This window comes from Chelon labrosus (assembly GCF_963514085.1).
Source record: "Chelon labrosus genome assembly, chromosome: 12".
In the NCBI taxonomy this organism is placed as follows: Eukaryota; Metazoa; Chordata; class Actinopteri; order Mugiliformes; family Mugilidae; genus Chelon; species Chelon labrosus.
In genome coordinates this window covers 27386641-27413599 of record NC_140345.1, presented here as the reverse complement: position 1 = coordinate 27413599, position 26959 = coordinate 27386641, and the positions used below count along the sequence as shown (strand labels likewise).

The following is a 26959-nucleotide window of genomic DNA, read 5'->3' as shown; positions in this document are numbered from 1 at the left end:
GGGCCTTTGAAGGGAGGGGCCGCTGTGGATCATCCCACAGATACTTGATCAGTTTGGGATCTAGTGAATTTGGAGGCCAGGTCAACACCTTGTGATGTTCTTCATGTTTTTTTTAGTTGTTCCTAAAGTGTTTTTGTGTGTGTGTCTGTGTCAGGCTGCATCCTGCTGGGGATGGCTGCTGCCATCAAGGAGTGTCATTGCTATGGGGTGGGGGGGCCTTGTCTGGTCTAGGTGGGTGCTACATGTCTAAGTAACATCCAAACCAATGAATGCCAGGTCCAGAAGTTTCCCAGCAGAACACTGAACTGTCACAAGATGGTTTAAATGTTGTTTACTTCTACTGTCAGTGGTCTTAATGTTGTGGCTGATAGGTGTACAATAATACAGTAATAGAGTCTGAAATGTTAAGAGTGACCAACACTCAGCAGGAGGAGTTATAGATTTTGATGAGCTCCTGTGGCGTTCTGTGATGCATTGGTGGGAAGGGTTTGCTAACATCCTCCTCTCTTGACACTGGTCAGAGAGTCCAGCTCCACCCCCCTACAGCATCACTGGCCTCCGCAGACTCATAAAACATCCCCGGCATTGTCCTGCAGATGTTAAACAGGACCTCAGTCTGCTCTGAAAAATAGAGTCGTCTGTGCTCCTTCCTGCAGAGTGCCTCAGAGCTCTCAGACCAGTCCGGTTTATTGTCCGCGTGCACTCCCAGATAACTTATAATCCTCTTTAGCTAAAGAGGACGAGCATTCTGCTGTCTCCAATCGATAAAGGGTTCAGTCACTGGTCGTAGATGCGATGTAGAGAGTAAAGAGGGGGCCTTTTAATTGCAGCTCCGTCCCAGTGTTGTCCCCGCTGAGGACGCAGCATGAAACCACCACACACACGCTGCTGCTGCTGCTGTTTCATTCCCAGCCTTAATGGAAAAGCTCTGAACCTCATCTAAACAAACCTTTGTCTAGCTGTCAGCCCCTATTATTATTCAGCAAAACTGAAGACCGGGATTTCACATTCAGATAAGTGCGAGTGGAAACTGACACCTCCTCTAATACGATGATTGATGGCGGCCGTGAAAGTGAAAAGCAGGCTCGTGACTGTCGGTGTCAGAAGTCGACTCTGCTTACGAACTTTTTATCTTTTCAGGTAGCGACACGTTTCAAACAAACATCAAACACTTCATTAAAACGGCGTAGCCTCTCCTGCTCGTGCACGGACGGATTTAAAAAGCTCTGCAGGAGGAGAAAGTTTCAAAGTGATCAAAAGTTTTAGGCCGCTCCTGTCTCAGCGGCTGAGAATTTCATTATCAAGCTGACGAATCGCAGTTATTCACGGGGCTTTTATTCCCCCCTTTTATTCTCGGGGAGAGGCATGGAAATGCTGAGAGCGTGCTTTGTAATGTCGTTGTGCAAACACTCGCAGCTGGAAAGAAAACTCATAACTCTGATTTCGATGATTGTTTGTTTTTCTCCTCAGCTGAGAGATCACATGGCTCCTTTATGAGACGGGAAAATGCTCCGACCTCTCCGGCTCGTAAAAGCCTCAGGAGGAATGTCAAGCATGCGTCTTCCCGGAGCTCAAATCAAGCCTCTGGTTCCTTTTCTCTTAAGATTCACCCTCTACCTCGACATCTTTTTGCTGCCCGAAAAGTCAGGAAGTGAGGTCGAGGCTGAGGTCACTTCCTGCACGTTCTGCATTGCAGGCTTCTCGGGGCGAGCGTCTAAACAATAGCTGAGGAGCGCGTGGAAGGCCCACACATAAATACATTTGTTCCTCTTCGGGAGGTGCCATCTGGGCCAAGGCTGGAGACCGGCGGAGGTGTTGTGTTAAATTTAGATTGTTTGCTCCTCTGCTGTGGAGACCCTGATTGCACTTCAACACAATCAATACTGGCATATTGGATCTGAGTGAGAGGGCAATAAGAGCCAATAAAGCTTTGAGGGGGCGCTCAGGCGTATTGTCTGTCAGGCAAAAAAACGTTAGAGGAGGCAATAAGCAGGAAGGCTGGACGAAGAAGCACAACACGGAGCCAGACACAAAGGGTCTGAGACTAAAAAGACATGTCACCAGAGAACATGTGGACACGCAAACCACACAAGGCCCCCCTATCTCGGTTTCTATCTCACTCCCCTTATTTCCTCTCTCTCTCTTCAAGACGCTCACACTCACTCGCTCGTCGAATGACGCACACAGGTTCCTCCGCCCACGCGCACAATTCATAGCGCACAAATAAAACCTCAGGATGTGTTGTTTTGCTGAAGCAGGCAGCTGGGGGAGGGAGGGAGGGGAGGCGGGGGGCTTGATAACGAGGCCGTTTAAAATAAATAAAAGAAAGAAAGCGCAGTTATGACTGGAATCTGGAGAGATAATAATCCAACGCCCCCGCCGCCCCTCCAAGATTTGCCAAACTTTCTCTCTCTCTGCATGGATCATCTCTGGCCTCCTGACCCAAACATCCAGCTGAGGAACCTGTAAAGCACCCGTTACCCGAGCAGGCTCGAACAACCTGAATCAAATCATGAGGGGAAATTGCATTTTCTGCAGAAAGAAACTGTTAGCTGCAATAACAAAGCCCAGAGACACAGGGAGCAGTCTGCACAGAATACAAAGCATTACAAGCTAATCTTAAACATACTGCAGAGCAAGGAGGGAGGGAGGCAGGGAGAAAGACAGAAAGAAAGAGGAAGGAACCCCGTCAGAAATCTGTGTTTCCTGTTGCTGAAAACTTTGTCAGCGAGTTGCAGCAGTTTGAAGCCTAACGAACGGAACCTGCTGAGCTCCGGCTCTGTCACAAACCTAAAACGCTGCTCTGACATCTTTGTCTCAGCACTTTGTCTGTGAGCAGCAGCCACTTAGAGCGCCGCCAGAAAAAAATAAGAAGCAGCGACACAGGTCTGAATGCGCAGTTGTCGGTCTGATGCATATTTCACGCACATCCACAGAAGAGGCGCCGCGCTTTAGCTGCAACCACGGTGAATCCCTTCATCGGGAGCTCCGAGCATCTGAGCAGGCCGGTCCCAAAGCAGCTCCAGATAATTAATTTAGCATTTTCCAATAATCTTAAAGGGGAACTACTTTTTTTAAAAACCTGGACCTTATTTCTTGCATAAAATACGATCGTTAGTCATTCAGGAGATATTTAGATCAGCTTATATCCATATAGTGGGAGTGACTGGGGCACCAAAACGCAGCCTCATCCAGCTTAGAAAACATCATCCAGGGTCTGTAGATTGACCTACAGACCCTTGGATGATGATAACATAACTCCGGACTCAACGGGGAATAAAACTAGCGTATCATAGCAAAATATTGGTGAAATGAACGACTTTTTAGAGGCTGTGTTTCGGTGCCCCATTCATTCCCACTATATGGATATACGCTGATCTAAATATCTCCCGAATGACTACAAATTACACCAAAGTTATATGGGTGAGTAAACGATCGTATTTTATGCTAGAAATAAGGTGCAGGTTCCCCTTTAACTGACCTGTTAAAGGGGAACCTGCACTTTAGCTTTAGCTATAACCACGGTGAATCCCTTCATTGGGAGCTCCGAGCGTCTGAGAAGGCCAGTCCCAAAGCAGCTGCAGATAATTAATTCAGTGTTTTCCAATCATCTTAAAGGGGAACTACTGTTTTTTACAACCTGGACCTTATTTCTGGCATAAAATACTATCGTTAGTCATTCGGGAGATATTTAGATCAGCTTATATCCATATAGTGGGAGTGACTGGGGCACCGAAACGCAGCCTCATCAGAAAACATCATCCGGGGTCTGTAGATTGACCTACAGACCCCAGATGATGATAACAGGTAACTCCGGACTCAACTGGGAATAACACTAGCGTATCATAACAAAATATTGGTGAAATGAACGAGTTTTTAGAGGCTGCGTTTCGGTGCCCCATTCACTCCCACTATATGGATATACGCTGATCTAAATATCTCCCGAACGACTACAAATTACACCAAAGTTATATGGGTGAGTAAACGATCGTATTTTATGCTAGAAATAAGGTGCAGGTTCGCCTTTAACTGACCTGTTTTATTTTTCTTTTCTTTTTTGTTATTTATCCAACCATCAGAAACACATTCCCCAGTCAAACCACTTCGGGCCGCATCTAATCCACCATCATGTTTTGATTTGAGTCACACCCTGGGCACCGGGAATATAATGGAAATATAATGCAAAAACCAGATGACCGTGAATTCACTCTTCAATGTCATTCTCCCCTTCAATAACTACGATTCAATTCCACTTCTCAAGCTGAGGAGCCAGGGGATAAATCCACCTCCCCTCCCTACACCCCCACTTCCATCCAAGGGCTAATCTCTGCCTCGGGAAGCCACTCCGGCGTGCGGCAGCGTTCCCGCTGACCTCTCCTGCGGCTCAGCCTTCTATCTGGAGAGGAGCGACGGGGATGGGGGCTGCTCCTGCGTGTCACTCACCTGCCGACACTGCTACAGCTCATATTAACAAGGGGACTCGGGGGCTCTGGGGGGTTTTTGCATATAAATGATGTGTCTAGTTCCCCTAGATGATATCAAACGGTGTGTGTCTGGTGTGTGTGTGTGTGTGTGTGTGTGTGTGTGTGTGTGTGAAGGCCTTGCTTTGATGTCAAGGGCGACATCTTTATTTCTCCAGCCTCTATGTTTCTCGACGAGACGCAACATATTGAGCTTGTTTTCAATTTTTCATTCCTCCTGACGCTTCTTTAACATTTCAAAATCACATTTTGGGAAATAAGATTCGTGCCACGCATCCCTGAGTCGGCCGTGCTCGTGTTTACAGAGAAATGGCTTCTTTCCACGCCATCTAACACGGCGATGAGCGCCAGCCGTTTTCTCAGTTCCCTGCAGGGTCATGATCTCAATATCAAACAGACTCTTTTTGTTTTTTTCTTTTGTTTTTTTTTTTCCCGCAGCTCTTTTAAAGGTGAATGAATGGCAGCAGAGTGACCGTGAAGCTGAATGCACGCCGGACAATGATGGAGGCGGCAGTGACAGCTCATTGGCCGGCTGGTGTTTAGTGCAGAGGAGGTTTATTACGTACATTACCTCGTCCTTTCATCACTGCTTCTCCAGTGAAAGGTGTTATTTTTGCACATTTGGTAGCTGGTTAGCAGCCCGCGGGGCCGCTGCAGCGGGGAGCTGTGATCTAACACCGTGGCGAGGAATTATTGCAAACATTATTCACAGTGAGGCCGTCGCGGTGAAGGGAACTCATGAGGGCATGGCGTATCTCCAAAGACGAAGCAGGTGAAGGAGGCGGGGGACAAAACGTCAGCCGTTACAGTTTGCTCCCTCCTCGAAAACGCTGACGCCGAACATGAATCTGCTGCCTCCACTTCATTATTATTTTTTTTTTCAATTATTGTGCAAACGTTTGTTATAAATCCAGGGATGATGACTTTCAGAGTATTTTGCATGTGACAGTGTAAGTGTTTCTGATGTGTGCAGGCCTGGGGGGAGCCATACAGTGGGGATTCATTCATCAACATATTCACATTACTTGCTCCCGGAACATAATAGAATAAGAGATTGCTTTGCTGGCAGTACCACAAGAGAAGCGTCACCAATAAACTTTAGCTACTTTATATGAGAGAGGTTGTGTTAGATAATGATGCTTTAAAGGTAATCTGCTGTAGTTTTAGCTACTGTTATGACATTATGAGCAAAGTATTTCCCTTTTCCTGGTATCTTTGTACACGAGCAAGAGACCCAGGGGATGTGAGGCACTGTTGCACTCACTGACAGGCGGCAGTAACTCAGCAGCAATGCACCAGAAGAAGCATAGAAGATGCACGCTGCTAGCTAGAAAGAATTCATACAAACTATGCGAAGCCAAAGCATGTGGAGCTCCCCCTGGTGGCTGGCTGCAGTATAGGTCATATAAGCTCCGCCTTGGGTATACGATCGTTAGTCATTCGGGAGATATTTAGATCAGCTTATATCCATATAGTGGGAGCGGCTGGGGCACCCAAACGCAGCCTCATCCAGGTCAGAAGACATCATCTGGGGTCTGTAGGTCAATCTACGATGATAACAGGTAACTCCGGACTCAACGGGGAATAACACTAGCATATCATAACAAAATATTGGTGAAATGAACGACTTTTTAGAGGCTGTGTTTCGGTGCCCCATTCACTCCCACTATATGGATATACGGTGATCTAAATATCTCCCGAACGACTACAAATTACACCAAAGTTATATGGGTACCATCGTATTTTATGCTAGAAATAAGTTGTTGTTTTTTTACCAAAGCATGTGGAGCTCCCCCTGGTGGCTGGCTGCAGTATAGGTCATATATATATCCTCCATGTTAGCAGATGGGACTTGGGTCAAACTGCATCATTTTAGGTAGTTAATAAATCACTCATATATGTCCATCTTTTTGAGGAGTTTTGTTTTTGTTTTTTTGACGCTTTAAAAAACAGGACATGACTTTGTGATGATCGGCAGTTGCCATGACAACCGCTTCATCTAATGGCTCTGTATAGACGTGGCCCTCAGACAGCGCTGCTCAGACTCTGGCCCCAGACGTTGTTGCCCATGTCCCCTGGGATACGAGCGTCAGTTGGAGCAGTGGAAAGGAAGTGTGGATGTGTCGACCATTTTTCTACACTCTATGGTTCAGATGTACTAAAAACAGCAAATAACACTGAATGAATACTCTTCCTTTAAGGTAAAGCAACTATAGGATTCATTATTTGAGAAAAGTATGACTTAAAAATGCACCTCTCTCTGTAAGTATCTGTATTTATGTCGATGCCCCGCGGCTCCAACAGAGACTATTTTCATATTCATAATCTTTGACTCACTTTTAAATATTTTACAGGCTCCCCTGCAGAAAAGGACCAGACACATGAATCATTACCTCACACTTACACGTGTGGTACAAGGTAATTACAGCCAAGAGTACCACGCACGTTCAGCCTGAGAATCTGCTGACGCCAAGAAACGATTCCGACACCGGTGGGGGGGATTTTTCCTCAAACTTGATGTGCTCAAAGACGCACTGACGGTGATGGAGAGACAAGGCAAGATGAGAGTGATTACAGTAAGCGCCAACCCCCTGTCGTTACGGAGCATGCTTGGAGATAATAATGTGGCCAGAAGCCAAAGACGCACAAACACAGCAAAATAAAAGGGAAAGGGAGGCGCCCGTATACCTCCCACCATCCCTCCCAGCTCCGCCTTCATGTCAGGTCCCCTACGATGGAGGATATAAAAGCCTGCCTGGCCCCCCGACGCCCACGTTCCCCGGTTCCTTCATCCATCCAGTCCAGTCCGCCTGACAAACTAATGGAGACTAATCAACTGTCAGGGCGAACACGCTGCTCACTACATCTCCCTGCTTCCCGTACCATCCCTCCTCCTCCTCCTCCTCCTCCTCCTCCTCCTCTTCCTATACTGCAACACCCCCTACTCTGCAAAAAAACCCTCCCACCATCATTTCAGCTATAACTGTCACGGGCAGAAATAACAAAGTGATCGCTATATATAGTGCCTTTTCCCTGCCCGGTGAATACACACACCACACAAACACACACAGGGTGTCGTCCCCGAGCACATTCATTTCCCATTAGCTCACCTTAACCTCTGCGACCCCCATTATATATTTACCCTTAATCTGATCCTAATTCTGCACCTAATCCTAAATTAACCCTGACCTTTACATCAGTGTCAGTCTGGAGGATGTCTGCAGATGACTTTAAACTCTTTCACCCTGTAAAATTCTTGGTGGATCAAAGCCCAAGGACAGAGAAGAAAGGAGTTGGGTGTCTAATAAATTGATTATAATTATTGATTATGACTAATGGTCTAATAACGGAGATGGGCTGCCCTTTAAAAGGATTTAGGTATGCATCTGCCTTAGTCTGCTTTCGTCCTTTGCTTTGTTTCGGGAGATAAGCTGCAAAATGTCACGAGAGTGGACTGGAAGTAAAAATACAATGAAGGAGGTCTACTTTTTGAGGAAGTAGATAAATTAATTTATTGTTAAATCTGTCTGCATTAGAAATACTTGCTAATGTGCTTTATATAAGTGCAAATTTTTCCATTTCGGGTCAGTTTAACCAAGTCGTGAAAGCAAACGGTTGCTTTTTCACACGTCCCACTCATTGACTGCACATAAAGATGGATGAACCCTCCGAGACGTCACCGGCAGGTTTCCTGAGAAGCGGTTTCAACATTTCTGCATTGCCAGACTCCGCCCAAATTCTGGCTTATTCAAAAAAGGGGCGGGGCTGAGGAGGAGGCGCCTTGGAGGCTGGCTAGCAACCTGTGAATGCACCCGCCTGTCTGTCTCTCAGCAGCTCCGCACTTTATTGTTCATAACTTTAAGGCTTGATATAAATTAAACACGTGTGTTATATAAAACTTCACTCATGCACGGTTGTCCAAAATTGAGAAATCAGCTACTGGGACCAAAACGAGGCTGTAAAGACGTTTATTTCTGCTGTAAAGTTGAGCATTTTAACATGAGGAGGCCTGTTGGGATTGACTGATTTTTGGAGACGGCCTCTAGTGGCATGTCCTGTCGTCCTTGAGACAAACAAGAATCCAAGTTGAGGATCAGATGGAGACAAGACACGGAAAAACAGAGGAATGCTAGCAGTGAGATCATTTCAACTAGAAAAGTTTTCCTGTGCATTCATTGTGCAAATTTCGGCACACAGTGACCACTTGGCAACCCGTGAATGCACCCACCTGTCGCAAAGAGCAGTTCCACTCATAATTGGTCTTGATTTAACGTAAACACATGCGTTATAAATAAATTCACCCATGCACAGTTGTCGTGGATGGAGAAATTAGCATAGTAATTTTGGAAACCGCAGCTTCACGTTCCTTTTTTAGCCCAGGAGTTTACAGCGTGGTTTCACAGTTACAAAGCAATATTATTATCATCATCTATTTGGAGCTGAGTTTCTTGTCACCTCGCTACGTCCTCTTTTAGTTCCGCCTCTACCAGTTCCCATAAATACCCTCATCAGACGTGACTCCGCCGAGGCCTAATTCAACCTCATCTGAGCCAAATTACTGGAAAAGAAACAAACTCTACTCACTCTGTTTTAAGTTTACCTTAGATACCAGCTCACTTTAAGCCAATGGTGTTGGACGTTCAGGTCGTTCAAAGCTTCTAACACAACACCAACACACACACATGAACGAACGCTCCTCTATGGACATGCACAAAAACACAAAGAAGCCCCCGAGCCACGGAGTTCAGCCTCTGCATGTCAGGAAGCAACACCCACCTCCCATTTCATAAACACCTCAGATTGAGGAGAGGAAGGGGGAGGCTTTTTTTTTTTTCTCTCTGTGTGTGTTTGTTTGCATGGATGTGTGTGGAGGGATGCTATCTCTGTAAAGGAAACTGATTCATTTCCATATTTTCATGAACAGTACAGCCAGGATCTTTTTTGACTGTCAGCAGCTCCTCCGCACGGTTAACGCTTGCTGGTCGGAGCTCGCCGGAATCTCGCCGGCCCTGAAAAACACACTCAGACTAACGGAGCAGAAACAGTTTTTTCTTTTTTTTTTCGGAGAGGGGAGGGTCAAGTCTGTGACCTTGAACAAAACTGTCTCTCTCACCCAGCAGGCCACCTTTCACTTTGTTTGGACCCTGCCATAAATAATTGATGGGCGCCGGCAGGATGTTTGACGTGAATTGGTCTGGAAAGTTCCTATATCATTAGCGCAAAAGCATGGCTGAATAATTGTCAGAAAAGAAATTATAATGGATGCTGCCATACAGGGGGAACAAGCGCTAATTAACACTCTGTCATTACAAGAAAGTCCTGATGAAAATTACAGCCGGCGCACTCTTATTCCACCAGTGATAGATTTCCTCTGCATCTCAATCCTTAATGTTTTTCTACCGGGGATCTGGTGTAATGGCATTTTCAGAGGGGGAAAGAGGAGCAGACTGATTAATCGCACTGGAGGTAGCGTTATTCAGTAAAACACACACAGCACAGAGTCGTATATTGCAGATCGGCCCCTTGCGAAACTTGCGAGACACGAAGGCGCCTTATCTTGCGCTGACATGATGCAGCAAAAGCCTTGAGCTATTCATATAATGTCAGCTGCGCACGGGGAAGGGGTAATAATTTAGATTTTTATAACCCAGCAGCACAAAATGACCTTAGCATGTCTGGTTTGCTGACCAACAGCAGTGATGGCTTCCTGGATCTCTGGAGTGGCAAATATCATAAGATTTAGAGACTGCTTACCGTCTTTGCCGATGAGGAAGTCCAGGTAGCGGTACGTGTAGGCCACGCCCACCTTGGTCTCCACCTGCGGCCTCTTCAGTGTGGAGTAGATCTTCCCCGGACTGTCCTCCTCTGACGCCGGCTTCATCTTTCGCAGCCCGCAGCCCATGGCTCCACGGTTTGTCAGTTACTCTGTGCACAGACCCTGAAAACCACACGAAGCAGATTAGTTTCAGTGACGGCGTTCGTGGCCGGAGACTGAGAACAGGCGGGTCCGTGTCTGTGCACGGTGGTAGGAAGACTCTGGTGGAGGTGAAAGACTCTGTTCAAGTGAAAACGACAATATCATGACGCAAACTTGAGTAATTCCTTCAAAAGTATGCTCATATTTAATATTAAAACACTATAAAATCTTTAATTATATAACCACTAATAATGCTTAGTTGGAGTTGTTTGGATTTGCTAAATCACAGGAACTTGCATGACCAAAAATGGAGATGCTTTGTGAGTAAAATGGATGCACCATGGATAAAAATTGGTTGCAACCAATTTTAATATGAGATTCAACACCAGTGTTTGCTGAAACCTTTTACTATTATTTATAAAGCTATAATTACGATTATGTGGAAATTAAAAGTTAAAATCCCACTCCGGCTCAGTGAGATGGACAGAAAGACTTAATAAATGTGTGTTTCTTTCAAAGTTGCTCAATTCGGCCTTCAGTCTGGGTGGAAACTTTGAACATCTTACCAAGTTTGGACAGATTTTTAAACATTTTTCGTAATAAAAGTGAAACCCAAGTTGAAACAAGCAGCTGCTTTACTGTAATTGCTGTTGAAAACTGAATGGAAGTCGGTGTCAAAACAAGCGAAAACGTGTCCTTTGCCGTAGTGTTTCTGTCAAACTAGTGGTGGAGTAGAAGCGTAAAATAACCTAAAATGGAAAGTGAAGTACGAGAACCTCAAATGTGTACTTCAATAAACAGACTTGTTTACTTTCCCTCACTGGGTACGTATGACCGGTGCAGATTAACCTGTCTGTGACCGTACGCCTGCTCGGATATCCGCGACTCCTCGGGGATTACAGAAAGAAAAGCAATAAAGGAGAACATGCCGGATAAACATCTGTAAATATATTTAAAAGAAAAATAACACACACAACTAAATGAGCCTGATTTTTCACGGGGTCCCCCTCTCTCTTGTTTCCCAGGGAGACCAAATTAAGAGAGACAACCGTGGAGATAAGGGAGGACCTTAAAGAGCCGCCGCCGAGGACTCTGCTTCACCCCCAAATGGCATGTGACAGCATGGCCGCCTCTGTCCGCTGGCTGCACCTGGGAGCAGGTGACATCCTATTGTGTGCCGCTGATTAAACTCAAGGATGGATGGATGAACGGATGGATGGGTAGATGGATGAACGGATGGATGGGTAGATGGACGGACGGATGGATGGCGGCGGTGGCGGCGCCCTCCCCATTCCACCCCGGGCTGATGAGGAACCCTCTCTATTACTCTATTATGCTCCCTTCTAATTACAGGACGTCGCGGGGCCTTGGCACAATCTGAGTCGGCCGTCGCTTCAGAGACGAGACGACAGGACAGGAAGTGGTGGTGGTGGTGGGGGGGGCGGTCGGATGGTGAGGGGGATGGAGGAAGGAGTGGGAGGCGAAATAGGAAACGAGCAGACGGGCTTCTGTTAATGAGGTGAACGGCAAGAATGGAAAAGGTGAGAATCAATCAAGGGAGAAAGAGGAAACGGGGGTGGCCGGGTTGGAGATTGTTCGTCTGAAAAGGGGGTGGCGGCGGAGGAGGGGGAGGGGAAGGGGGAGGCAGCGGGTAATGCATGGCAAGTAGAGTCCGGAGAGAAAAAGATCGTGCAATTAGAGTCTGTTGAATAGGAATGGTGAGCAGGAAGAGAGAGAGAGAGATGAAGCGGGAGATTCATTACGGTTGTCATGAAAGCCGCTGTTTCCAGTGGCACTGACATGAATGTCTTTGTTGGACTTTATGAATCTCAACGTGCGTCACAATCATATCTCTACAAGCCTCACAGGAGCTCTGGCGGACTTGTGATTAATACCGGGACACATGCGCGCCGCCTGCCTCGCGGGCTCATAGCTCTCTGAAGCCCCTTCCAAGTGGTTTTCGGCGAGGTTTGAGATGCAACCGAGGGTTTTTTTTCGCGTCTTTGCCGTTCTCAGCAGGACCGGTGTCTTGATTCGGTTTCAAGAACAAGAAAGCCGAGCGTGAGTCTGCAGAAGCCGGCGCTGTCAAAGTCCCAAAAAGCTCTTCAGCCCCCCCCCCCCCCCCCTCCCCTTAAATTGTCACTCAGGACTGCTGTGCTGGAGTTCACCACGCAGCATCATAAATGACTCCGACATCCAAGAAAACAGCTAAAAAAAAAAAGAAAGAATAAAAGATAAAAAGCTTGAATTCTTCCAACTCTTGGATTTTCCACTGTTGCCTACAGTTACTTGTAAATAGCTTTCATCATTTCTCCCTCTACCCCGGAGAGAGAGCGAGAACAACAAGAGGGAAGGCGAGGCTCTGTCATGTAGCCTGCAAGAGATGGAGAAGAGGTAGTCAGAACAATAGGACAGGGAGGAAAGGGGGGGTGGGGGTGGAGGGGCGCGCTTGTGGAAACAAAGTGGATGGAAAAAAATGCAGGGGCTTGTATTTGCATAGCTCCTTGAGACCTGGAGAGGAGGCGAAGTGGGGTGAAGGCGAACAGGAGTATTTTTAGAGTTGAACCGGCGGAGGAAATGTGAGATGTTTATGATTTTCTTGAGGCCTGGAAGCTTTTCCTGTGAGGCGGGAGCTCCGGGCAGTTTCAGCCCCGAACTCGGATTGAGATTGACAGGGAGGGAGTTAGGGATGCTTCGCAGGGTGGACGGACCCTGGGTAGCTATGGAATAAAAATAAAAAATAAGCAGGAGGAGGACATTGATTTCCCTTTTGCTGAATTAGCAACGATCCCCGTGCCATTTTGTTCCATGTTTTTGCCTCTCGCTAATGGCATTTTGAGGTTTTATCCGATAAGAGGTTTGATTCGATAAGATCCCCTGCTCATGAGCCGAGATTGACGTTCGGGGCGCTTTGTTGTAGCTGGGATGCACTTAGCTTTGGCCCAGACGACCAAAACACCCCACGGCTCTTTGTATTGTGCTGAATGTGATGGACATCGTCAAGGAGATGCTTGTCTTCCGCTGCAGTCTTTTCTCGGCGTCAATCAACGAGAGGTTGTCAGCCCGAGGTTTGCTTTGCTTTCTGTGCTCGTATCGATCGCGGGGGTCATAGCATGTTACGTCTGCGGGGATTTGCCACATTATTAAAGCGGAATTAATTGATTTTTTTCAGCCACTCCGGAGAGGGAGGTCTCTGCTGACATATTTTCACCTTATGAAGCTGTTAAGACTACCACGTGCCTCATTGTCTATTCAGAAGACAGGGAGGGAGCACTCATTTAAAGCTTCTGGTGCAATAGTTGCTCTTCTTCTACCTCTGTTTTGGCCTCCACCAATGTGTGCTTAGTATATGCATATGTATATTTAACCTCCTTACCATATCAACCCTCAACTTACACAAGTTAGTTATTTCAGCTTCTGGTTAGCCACTGAAAACCTGATGCATTATCTTATCTAACCACCTAAAATGACAGAAACCATCCTTGAAAACAATTAATTTGACGGGTACATTCAGTGTTTTAGTTTGGCCCATGTCCCATCCACTAACATGGAGGAGGTGGAGCTTAAGGACACTAGTCGTGCTAGAAACAAGTCAAGCAAGTTTTCTGATGGGCTACACCCACAGATATTTAAACCTCAGCTTCCCACCAGTCCCTTAGAACTGAATAAGCTCCTCGGATGAGTGGCGAAACGTCTTCAAGAAACGTCTGTAAGTCCAGCTGTCTTTCTTAAATGCTATACAGCAGCCAGCCAGCCAGCCACCAGGGGGAGCTCTACTTTCTTTGGCTTCGCTTTTGAGGAGCTGTCATGGCGTCCATTTGTTATGCAGACTATTGTCTGCACCGCTAAGTTGCACATGAACACATGTTTTGCACCTGTGTACAAGAAAATAACTCTTCTTTGTCGTTGAAAAGGGGATAGCGGAGGAGCCACAGTACGACTAACTGGAAATCGAGGAGTTTAGTTATGTCTTTGTGAGAATATTATTCACTTTTCTCTCTTCTCGTGCACCGACTTGCTAATCTGAACAACCACTTAGAGTAATATCTCTGACTAACTCATTCTGTGACCAATTCAAAACGGTTAAGTGGCTAAAAGGCTTCCAAAGGGTCCCAGCGGTGCAGGACACGCCATCAGAAGCTGGCCAGCGGTGGACCATGAGCTCAGCGTGTCATCCTTAGGATCGTGTAACCGTCTGATCCACTGATAATATGAAATGGTTGGGAAGCCGTACATCTATGTAGGAGATGATTGTATAAAAGCCCCGTCTTCAGCTCACAGCACTCCGAATGATTTCCTTAATGCCGTCCGACTGAGATGTTCCCCACATTACAGGACCGTGTTACAAGGCTTTGATAGTAACATTGCTGAGATCAAACCCCGCAGCATGGGAAGCTTCAGAGTGGATTAATGGAGGAAGACATTAATTAGGACACTGTGTTCTTGTGTTCTTCTCCGTGTCGTCTCCCTTTTAAGCTCGCTCGCATCCATTCTCACTCTGTCTCACGCTTTATCTCCCTCGTCCTCTTTGCCTTTTTCTGACTTTTGATCTTCTTTAATCTGACAAGTAAAGTGGAGCGCTAGGCTTTGTTTGCTGAGGAGCACTGCTGGTCCTCTATCATCCATGGTTTTATCCTGACGACTACTGTCAAGGGCTCTACAAGGCAGAGCAAGTGGGTAGAGAGACCATCAAGACTAACCTCACGAGGAAAACAACAGCAGTGATTGTTCGTTGAAATGCTTCAAGTGACCCATGTTTGCTTTTACCTCGACAAGCAGTCTCCCAAGATTGAGTCAAAATGGAGAAGAATCCATGAAGTGGTCACTCAGCGAGTCCAGAAACAAAGATGGAAGCAACATAATGTACAAGGATCAGTGGGTCTGGTCTATGATACTTCATGTTTCTGCAAAGAGTCAACGATTGTGGTTTGGTATGTAGAGTGGGTTGTCAAAGAACCAGAGGGTTAGCGGTTGAATCCCAACTACATGGGCCCCGCATGATTAGGTTATAGAGGATATAGAGGATATAGTGCAGGTACATACACAACGAAATGCAATTTGGCATCTCACCAGAAGTGCAAGTGGCAAAAAAGTGCAAAATTAACCGAATGATAGGGAACACGCTACGAGCTAGCTACCTACGTACGTAAATATTTTACAACAATCGTATATAAAGTGTGCTTGAGCAAGACACTGAACCCCACGTTGTTTCCAGTCCTTGGCATCGGAGAAGAATGTGTGTGCACTTCTGTGAACAAATTGTTTGAAGAGATTTGAGTACCAGTAGGTAGAAAGGTGCTATATAAATGCAAGTCCATGGTTTCTCCTTATGTGGCCTGCAGTCTGGTAGCCTTACTGGAATCCTTTATTACAGTGATTCCCAAACTTTCTCTGCCCGGGCCCCCCTTTGATACATAAGAAAATCTTCACGCCCCCCTCCCCCATGTTATTTCACACATTGTAATTAATACAAACCTCAGCCTTTTTTGAACAAATAAAAGTAAACTAATTATGTTCAGTGTAACAGGTTTGCGTTTGTGTGGGAGCCTGTCAAAAACTTGTCCATCTCGTCCTTTATTGATTCATTCATTCCATCAAGAGGGTGACACGGGAATCAATTGTCGCTCCCATCCCAAGCCCACAAAAATACTTCTGTCATATCCCGATCACGTGACTGCCCCCCAAAAAAAATCCTGTCCCGCAAAATCCAGAGAGAAAGACTCCCAAATCCCGTCCCGCTCCCTATGTTGTTGTCTAAAGTTGCATCGTCATTTTTTTATTTAATCTCCGGCTCCGTCCCTCTCCCGCCCACTCCCGTTGATTATTTGCTCTATCCCGTCCCTATCACGTTACCAACAGCAAAATTGACTCCCGTACTGCGGGAATACCATGACCACGGGAGTCCCGAAAAATTGTCACCCTCTAATTCCATCCGCGCTATGCGCCTCCCCTGCAATGGCTCTGCGCCCCACACTTTGGGAACCACTGCTTTATTACATCAATATGATGCTCACATGATGTGCATGCTGCTACTCTTCTGCCCTGCCCAAATTATTTGATTGACCCGGCCGAACATAATCGGTTCTCAATGGAGAGACTCCAGACCAACGTTCCTCCACAAACATTGTGAAAAAGAGTCACTTCTTAATTAAGGTCAGCTATTTGTTTGCACGTTCTTTGTGCATTATCGGATTGGTTGGTTTGTGGACTTCACTACTTTAAGCATCACGTCAACTAGTCACTGATCATGTCACAATAACAACATGGACGCCTCAGAGAAGACAGGTGAGGAGCCCAGTGGGCCATTGCAGAAAAACTAGCAGCGGTTCATCACTAAAGATGAAGCCCATACTACCGTGACAAGTCAGTCCTGAAATAAAACTAAAGTACTACTGCAATGCATCTGAAAAGGCTAACGCTAACGCTAGCAGAGGAACGGTCCAAATCCTCTGGACAGCAGTCAGTTAACAACTATTCTGACATCAGCTATTTGATAAAGTTATTAGACCTTCAGTAGACAGGGAAGGCTTCAGAGAAATACCCACTACACATCTATTAAATGCTACTGATGGTGCTGAGGTGCTGCCTGTTTTATACAGGCTATACATATCTGCAGCTCACAGTATGAAGCACATGAGCTGTCTGTTCTACTGTGTTTTCATAAAGTCGTGCAACAACTACCTCATACACATTTAATATTGTATGTAAGGAGGTGACGTGAATGAGAACAGGAAGAGTCATTTTGTACTGTAACATTAAAAAAAAAAAAAAACTTAAAATAGATTAGTAGGGCACAGACTAAACACGGCCGTTGTTTGAATCGTTTCTCATTCTCTGGGAAAATCCCTTCAGTCATGGGCTGACACATGCAGGTGTTGCCACGGTTACCAAATTTCCGTACATCGCGTGTAGAACAAGAGACGATGCTTTGGTGAACACTCACCATTTGAAACCACGCTGAGGTTGCGTCTCACACATTACAGTCAAACACTAACGTTTTCTTCAGGCGGGTTGTCGGGCCCCAGACCGGCGTTAACTAATTAACTGAACAAAACTGGCTCATGCATCAGAGGTTTCATCAGGTTTAAGTTTAACCAGACGTTGGTGAAGAATAAAAGTAAACAAGTTATTTTAAGATCTCAGGACTGATTTGCCCAGTCGTCTTGTTCTAACCCTCCGAGCCCCAACTGCGTCTTCTTGGCAGCAGCATCAACTAAATGCCTGACAAAGGTTCACTTCCTTAACTTCCTTCCTTCTGTACTTCCTTGCCATCTTGAATCCCCAACTAAGCGGGAAAACAGAGGAGATGAAAAAGAAGGATGTTAATATTGTGACCTTTACTGATGACACAGTTCTTTTAACAGGGCGACGTACAGTACAGTTACAAAAACCAGGTTACCCTTGTGCACATTCAGCAGATCACAACCGAGACTTCTGCTCCTCGTTCTAATTTTAGAGGCGCAGCTCACGGATTTTAAATGTACAGCAATGAAAGACGCCGCTCCCCGACACATTTTTTTTTTGTTGAAATCCAATCCCTCTAATTCTGCAGCCTGATTAGAGAAACCACATATCTCATCAGACAGTTAAAGAATAAGTTTGCTGCTAGAGGAAGCCCAATTAGAAGCACTTACTGCACAATGAGCGTGAATGACAAAAGCAGAATGATGCCACTGTTGTTGTTGTTTTTTATAATGAAAGGAAAGAAAACTTCAGTACAATGCATGCTTGCAATGTAAGGTTCTTCTAAGAGCTAGTGCACCAAACATTTGAAAAGACGACTGTTTTCAGGTTTTCAAATTAAGAGGAAAGTTCCTTCTCTGTCTTCTAGGAAAATAAAGCAGAAACTACAGGAAAGACCAGAGCAAAGGTGAGAAAAAAACTACATAAGAGTAAAAACACCAATCAGCCACATCATTATGACCACTGACAGGAGAAGTGAATAACATCGACCATCTTGTGACAACTCAACGTTCTGCTGGGAAGCTTCTGGACCTGGCATTCATTGGTGTGGATGTTACTTAGACATGTAGCACCCACCTAGACCAGACCAGACACCCCCCCTCACCAACCCATAGCAATGACACTCCTTGATGGCAGCAGCCATCCCCAGCAGGATGCAGCCTGACACAGACACACACACAAAAACACTTTAGGAACAACTAAAACAAAACATGAAGAACAGCACAAGGTGTTGACCTGGCCTCCAAATTCACTAGATTCAAAACTGATCAAACGTCTGTGGGATGATCCAACACATAGAACCCAAAGGCTCCCCACAGGACACCCTCAGAAGGCCCATGTCCATTCTCTGATGAGACATACACAATATTAGGAAGGTGGTCATAATGTTATGCCTGATCAGTATAAGCACTGATCTTGAAAAAATACAGAAAATGATTGCAGCTCCTGACTATTTGTCTTTGAATACAGAAACATGCTATTCTTTGTGAGAGAGACAGCAACAAGTTGCCAAGGTTAACTCTCTACGACGCACCAATGAAAAGATTCAATAACGAGCTACAGTAAAAGAAAAAAAAGGTAATTAAATGTTATCAGTAGCGAGTGCGTGCATTACGAGCGCCCCGCCGCCACCAAGCCCCCCCAAAAAATAATAATTATTTCCACTTAGAAGATGCTACAGAACCCAAAACCGCTGCTCGCTCACAACGAGGAGGCCGAGTGTGCCAAAGGTGGAATTGCTTTTTCAACTCAGTGAATTTCTGTTATATTTGCTTTAAACGCCCAAGGACGCCGCATAATGGAAGGCGCGCAGCAGGAAGAAAAAATAAAATAGAATAAAAAATAAAAAAAAGGAAGATGAAAGGTGACGAGGAGAGGCAGAGAGAACGAGGCTGAGTAACAATACGTAGCGTCTGTCTGGGACTCGCAGCCGTTTCAAGGCTCAGACTGTCTCCGTGGTTCGCTGCAGCCTTGGCCGACCTCGTCTCCGTACAGTCTGAAGGCCCGGTTACAGTCCGTCCACACACACACACACACACACACACACACACACACACACACACACACACACATCCAGGGAGCTATTGCCATGGGAACCAGCCCCTCTATGACTATTCCTTTCTGTGGAGAAGAATAGGCACCAATCTTTCTCTTTCATTGTCAGTTTCTCTCTTTCTTCTCTTTTTTCCCGGTTGCTCTCGTTCCTTGCCGTCGCCCCTGTCCATAAATCTGAGATTTGTACGTTTCACGAGAAGTTAAAAAAGCAAAAAAAAACAAAAACGTTATCTCTACCTGCCTCGGTTGTTTCTGAGAAACCACGAGGAGGATTGTTTGTCATTTGGAGAAGGAAGAGAGGAAAAACACCTGGTTTAAAAATAGAAAAATCCTTTTCGCTTGCCCCGCTTCTCTGTTCTCCCCTAAAACATCGGAGGGGTTTGAAGAGATTTCCCGCGAGTGACTCATTGCTTTCTGTGAACTTGCTCCAGGCAGGTCATTTTTTATTAAAGCCAGCCGAAGCTAAGTTCTTACATTTTCAGACACCCTATCGACGCGTCCGTGTTGAACATTACCCAATCAATACTGCTGCAATTTTCTTGACCACCCATTACAACTGGAGCCAATTTACCTTATAGAAATATCAAGGAGGTTGGGGCAGGGGGCCGTTTTTCTTTTTTTTCTTTTTGTTTTCTTCAGACTGAGGCTGAATATTGGCTCTCGTGTTTTCCGTCTCGCCCGGAGGATTCATCCTAACGTGTGTCTTCAGGTCTGGGGCAAAGCCAGAGGCCTGAGTAAAGTCTATGCGTCTTCAAAAAGCACGATCGCTGTCACCTTGCAGCGGAGGGAAGGGGAAGCAATCTCAGCGCGAAATCTTGTAAGCGAGCATTTCGGAGTTGAGAGAGAAGGTGTGAGGCTGAAACCGGCGTGACGCCCCGTCATGAGAAAACTCACAGCTTATCTACCAGCGTGTCATTCAGACATGTTTACTGCTCAGAGTTTCTATTACACTTCTGACGGATCTCATTTCTGCACAACAGATGATACGAAAGTTTCTATCTGAAAGCACCAAACCTGGAATTAAGCCTTAGATATCTACAAAATATGAGCACTTCTGGTTTGATTGCTGCACCCTTCTTGATTTTTGAGGTTAGATGCTTCAAATCCTTCATATATATATATACACACCGATCAGCCACAACATTATGACCGACTGACAGGAGAAGTAAATAACATTTAAACCATCTTTTGGCAATTCAAAGTTCAGCTAGGAAACTTCTGGACCTGGCATTCATTGGTGTGGATGTTACTTAGACATGTAGCACCCACCTAGACCAGACCAGGCACCCCCACCCCATAGCAATGACACTCCTTGATGGCAGCAGCCATCCCCAGCAGGATGCAACCACAAAAACACTTTAGGAACAGCTCAAAAATACATGAAGAACAGCACAAGGTGTTGACCTGGCCTCCAAATTCACTAGATCCCAAACTGATCAAGTATCTGTGGGATGATCCACAGAGGCCCCTCCCCTCAAAGGCCCCCACAGGACACCCTCAGAAGCCCCATGTCCATTCTCTGATGAGTCACCTACACAATATTAGGAAGGTGGTCATAATGTTATGCCTGATCAGTGTATGTCTCACCACGACCCAGATCTGAAGCCTGTTTGTCTCTCTCCCTGGCGTCAAAATCAACAGCAGCATGAAATGAGAGGAGAATGAAATCAAGGTTGCTCAAAAATAACCACCTTTCAATTAGTCGCACCCTAAATATTTTCCGAGCATGAAACGTCGGAGTGTTTCACTTCTGCCTCTCTGTGGGTGTTTGTCTATATATATATTTATATATATTTATATATATATATATATATATATGCCGAGCGGAAAGGAGCACGCGTTGTGGCTTACACCAACCAGCATTTGCCAATTACCTTAATCAAATTTCACACAACGCGGGGGGATAGTCGACGTGGCCCCGGATCAGATAGCAAACATAAGTTGATTAAAATACATGTTTGCTAAAAGACTGGAGCGAAAAGAAAATCAACACGGATTCAGAAAACACACAAACCGACTGGGCCGAGAGAAAGGCCTGATAAAAGTAAACTCCTGAAAAATGACGCCGCCGCCGCCGCCGCCGCTCCGTGTTTACGCGTCTCAGTGATGAACGTTCAAGAACATGACGCGCGCTTTAAACGCCTCATTCCTCACAGCCTCCGGTCGCGTTTGAGATATCTTCAGGTGACGACGCGAGATCATTAATAAAGGTCATAAATCTGCGGTTATGAATGTTAGAAGTCATCAATAAAGGTTAATGAAGCCGACTTTTTCAACAAACATCAATTTCTGCCGAACAAATGTTGATTAAGTCATTAATAAAGAGTCGCGTTAGACGCCCTCTAATAAGCTGTCGGCTAAAAGGTTAGCGAGTCATTTGTGAAAGTCTTTTAGTTCTTTGCGACAATCCATCAGATCTGCACGAGTAAATGTTCAGACGTTCTTTAAACACGCACGAAAGAGTTAGTGGAAACAGAAATCATTCCCACTTTAACCAGTTCTACTTCAGTTAGCACAGGACGCCTAATTAATATTGTGTAGGTCTCATCGGAGAACGGACATGGGCCTTCTGAGGGGGTCCTGTGGGGGCCTTTGAGGGTTGGGGGTGCCTGGTCTGGTCTAGGTGGGTGCTACATGTCTAAGTAACATCCACACCAATGAATGCCAGGTCCAGAAGTTTCCCAGCAGAACATTGAACTGTCACAAGATGGTCATAATGTTGTGGCTGATCGGTGTATACCGCCAAATAAATGAATAAATGTTGAAATGCAAAAATGCATAAATGTAAGTACATCTGCCTGCACTGTAGCTTAGCTCAGAGATGGACTTTTCTCCTGCGACTACTCTGTAACTTTGAAGGACATGACTTCTCGAACTCAGACTGCTGAAGCCTGATATTAGAGTTGGATGAACACTGGCAAGCATTTCCGCACAGAATGGGGGAACAGGAGTATTGCGCTGAGTATTTTCACAACCTCTCCCACCCTACATTGTCCTTATCAGCGGCGTACGCTGACCTATAAAGTGTTTTATCTACACATGAAGCGATTAGCTACTAATTAAAACGTCTCGCATCGGGATTAGAACCTTTTTCCTGCAGATTGGGTGAATTAACCCTTCGTGCAGATGCTCCGTTCACCTTTTGCCCTGAGTAATGGCTCCATTTTCGACGTGACGCTGTAGCGGAGCGGAGCCCGAACCGCAATCACTTCCACATTTTCCACCGCCCGTGCTGCAGAGCGGCCGGTGTAGGAGGAGGCCATATGGGAAACTGCTTCCCTATGTGTGTACAGTGTTAACAGTGTGTCGGTGTGTGTGTTGACAGTGCGTCAGTATTCCAGTATGCATTGTGTTTATGCGCTGCATTTACACGTGCTCACAGTTGCAGTCCTGCACGTGCTCCTTGCAAGTTATAAATGGCACCTTTACGCTTGATGCGGAGCATGTGGCGGTTTTCCTTATGTGCATGTGCTTCAGGTTGTGTGATGATTCTTTTCTTCTTCATGTGTTCATATGACGGTTTATCCGTGTAGGTGCATTGATTTCTAGTTGACAGCAAGGACGGCTTTTGGACAATCCTCACACCATCAACATAAGGGGTTGATACTTGGTTTTGGGCTTCTGGTTAGATCTGAGCTGAGGTTATGGTCACGGTGGTTGAAGTTGGTTCATGCATGATGCCAAACATCAATGCTGCAGAGCAAATGTTCATTAAGTGACTAATAAAGAGCCGTTAGACGCCCTCTGATAAGCTGTCGGCTAAGGTTAGAGAGTTATTTGTGATTCCAAATGTTAATGAAAGTCTGTTTTTTTACAACAATCTCACAGTTCTGCAAGTGTAAATGTTAAAGGTACAGTTCTGATTCGTTCACGCCCATCTTGGAAGAGTTAGAGGCCACAGGGATCTCTCCCTACATTGACCCATCCTGCTTTAGATGGAGGACAGCATGGGTTAGCATATAACGAGGCAAAAATGCATGCTTCAGTTTTTGCGATCTGATTTTTGGACGTTTTGGACAATCCTCACAGCTTCTTCACAACTAGAACCGGGCAGAAGTTGTGGTCAAAGGCGGTTGAAGTCGGGGAACGCATGACACCAACAAGGAACGTCACAATGACAGAAGTAGATAAAGTGTGCGTGGGCGAAAAGGCAGCAGGACTTGAAGACGCTTGAAGACATCAAAGCAGCTGCTTCAGCTCTAAAGGACTGGTGGGTAGTTGGGGTTTAAACGGGCACATGTAGGTGTCACTGATCAGAATCTCGAGATCTGAGCCTCTGACTGACAATGAGTATCATTCATTGGAGGAAGAGGACGGGGACAAACGCTCTCCTCCAACTACAGGTAAGTATCTGGCTGTTAACAGACTCCAGTCATGTGATTTTCTGACGGGTTTAACCCCCACAGCTGTTCCTGTTTAAACCTCAAACCCTCCACTAGTCCTAAAGGAGGGGGTCAGTCCAGGTCACGGTTTATCCAAAAAAACAAGGCTGAAACAAGGGGAACCGGACTTGTAGGCATGTAGTAGGCCCCTGTCATGCAGCTTCCAGGTCAAAACAAAGCTTTATAGTCAATACACAGCATTTCTGACCGGTCTTTAAGAACCGAAGAAGCTACTTGAAATTCACCAGCAAATTGTTGATGTGCAGCCGCCTTCATGTTTCCACAAAACAAAACATGAATGAATTAAAATACAAGTAAGTAGAATGCACTAGAAATGCAATAAAGGTAAATCACGTGGAAAATGGATATTTGCACCAAGGGGAATTACAGCAACACAATATCAATCATAGAGAAACACAACAATCTTGTAATAACCCATGTTCCTCCATCAGTCTTTTGCTGTTTTTTTGGATATTACACATGACTGTGTGTGTGTGTGAGACTCAGAGAACTCCTGACCCACCGACACTACAGCCTTAACGCAGCCCGATGCTCCACCACTCACCAGCTGGAACTAATTATCAGCAGTTCACTGAGATTGAGCTCCCTCGCTCACTTTCTCTTCCTCCCTCTCTTAGACACACACACACACACACACACTGATTTCTCCCCCCTTTTCCTCTCTCCCATGCCCCCGTCTTCTTTCTCCCTGACGTCCTCCCCACCCTTCCTTCACCTCCTGCCATCCCTCTCCTTGTTTTTCCTCTTCAAACCTCCTCCTCCTGCACCCATGCATGGCTGAGCCGGTGTATCGGAGCACACAGGCATGTAAACATCCACATGTACCGACAGATACACCGGCGCAGGGAGGCACACACCCTTCTGCAGGGCAAAGCTCCCAAATCAGCCCCTCATCTATCGGCGGTCAGGGGTTCAGTCGGTGATTGGGTCCCGGGTACGAGATCGTCGGCGGTCTCCGCACCATCCATCACACGTTCGACTTCACAACAACCAGCCACTCCGAATTGCGTGATGTACGACCGACATGCGAGTAACAGACTCCGCAAATGTGCGAACATGTGGCGGCAGCGGATTTTAGAGCTCGCCGCCCGACCGAAGCCAAACTTGTGGCTTGCGGCGTCGCCTAATGAAACAACTCCCCGTGGTAAACAGTTGCCACCGCGCAGTCCAAGTTTACGGTGGCTGCCGTCCAGAGGAGCGTGAGGAGCGCGGCTGCACATCTGTTTTGGAAGTTCAAAATTCACCCGCGTGCCTCTCGAGGCTCCTCACGGGCACAGAAATTTCAAAAAAAGACAAAAACAAGCCTACCTGTTTCGCAATCTGGTTTGAGAAAAGTTCACTGCTCGGACGACTCGAATGCAGCAGCCGGACAAGAGCTTCCAGCTGACATTCTACTCTGGAGGGAGAAAATCACAAAGGGTTCAGATCCCGTCCGACAAGCCGACCCTGGGTTGCCGTGGAGCTGGCCGGCTTCAAGGGACAAAACAACCAGCAGTCCTCCGGAGAAACGAGAGCGTCTGTTGTGCTCAGCGGCGGCAGAAGCGGCGGCGGCAGCAGCAGCAGCTCCAGCGGTTTGCTTCGTCTTTCCCCTCACCACCTAATGGAGCTCAAACACTACACTTGTACACTCGCCGTGTTTAGGTCATGCTCAAAGTATGCCTGTATACCAGTGTTTTGCAAGCTCAGGGAAACCACATCCTGTCACATATTTACCTCCCTCCTCTGTCTCTTCCTCCCGTTTCAACCTCTCTCTCTTTCTCTCTCTCTCTTTCTCTCTCTCTCTCTCTCTCTCTCTCTGTAGGTCTCTTTTCCTGTGTCTTTCTCTCGTTCCCCTGTGATTGTCTGAAGCAACTGAGCGCTCTGACCCAGCGTCTGTTCGGGAGCAGCCTCTCTGCCTCAGTGTCTCTCCCTCTCTCTCTCTTTCTCTCTCTCTCTCTCCGGCAGCCGCACCAGTTCCACGCGACTGACTGAAGAATCCATCTGAAGAGAGGAAAAGAGGGGAGGGAGAGGGAAAGGGGAAGGAGAGAGATGGGAGAGGGGAGAGGGGAGGGGGCTTCATTGGGAAATACCAGAGTTAGAGAGAGGGGGGACGAGGAGGAGAAGGGAGACGGGTGGTGGGTGTTGTTTAGGCAGTAAAGGACTTAAGAAAGGTGGGCGGACAGAAATAGTAATCAATAGTCTGTTAGAGAGAGAAGTAGAAAGAAAGCAGTCGAACGCTGTGCCACATAGTCGATACATACATGCAGACCTTCATGCTGCGGGAACGGTCGAGGAGTTTTTGTTTGGGGTCTAGACAGACTGGTCGACTGGTCGGTTTGATCGATGCTTCAAGCATCATGTCCACTAGTCGCTGATCAGTAACAACGTGGACGTCTCCTAGAAGACAGGTGAGGAGCCTGGTGGGTCGTTCATTCATTCATTCATCTTCTGTAACCGCGGGCTGGAGCCTATCCCAGCTGTCATCGGGTGAGAGGTGGGGTACACCCTAGACAGGTCTCCAGTCTATCACAGGTCTAACACAGAGAGACACTCACACCTACGGCCAATTTAGAATCACCAGTGAACCTAACGAGCATGTCTTTGAACGGTGGGAGGAAGCTGGAGTACCTGGAGAGAACCCACGCAGAGAGAACCCCGTGAGTTTGCATCCCAGTCGGCCTGGATTCGAACCTTCTTGTCGTGAGGCATCAGTGCTAACCAAGAGATGGAGCCTGTACTACCATGACATGTCAAGTCCTGAAATACAACTAAAGTACTACCGCAATCCATCTGAAAAGGCTAACGCTAACGCTAGCAGAGGAACGGTCCGAATCCTCTGGACAGCAGTCAGTTAACAACTTCACCAAAGTTATTAGACGTTTAGCTGCAGTACACGGAGAAGGTTTCCATGCTGTGGAGTACTATTAAATGCATTGATGGTGCTGAGGTGCTGCCTGTTTTTATACAGGCTATACATATCTGCAGCTCACAGTATGTTGCACACGGGCTGTCTGTTCTCAGTGTATGTAATCAGGTCAAGAATATAGATTTCATTACCTTCTACTGTGTTTTTATTCGCGACATCACCAGAGGCTAGGTCGTTGTCGACTTAACTTCTGAACTCGTGCAACCCTACAGCTAGCTGGTGATAACTTTGACTT

At 46.3% G+C, this 26959-nt stretch overlaps 1 protein-coding gene across 1 annotated transcript in view; it reads right to left on the bottom strand.

Moving 5' to 3' along the window:
• The window catches only part of rftn1b (raftlin, lipid raft linker 1b), a 118899-nt gene extending 93170 nt beyond the window's left edge, over nt 1-25729 (bottom strand). The window contains exons 1-2 of the mRNA XM_084557673.1: nt 25128-25729; nt 10236-10419 (exon numbers count right to left, since the gene is read on the bottom strand). Coding sequence (XP_084413799.1) covers nt 10236-10383 — 148 coding nt within the window. The 5' untranslated portion in view covers nt 10384-10419; nt 25128-25729. The remainder of the gene's footprint in view (nt 1-10235; nt 10420-25127) is intronic.
• Between the last annotated feature and the right edge of the window lie 1230 nt (nt 25730-26959).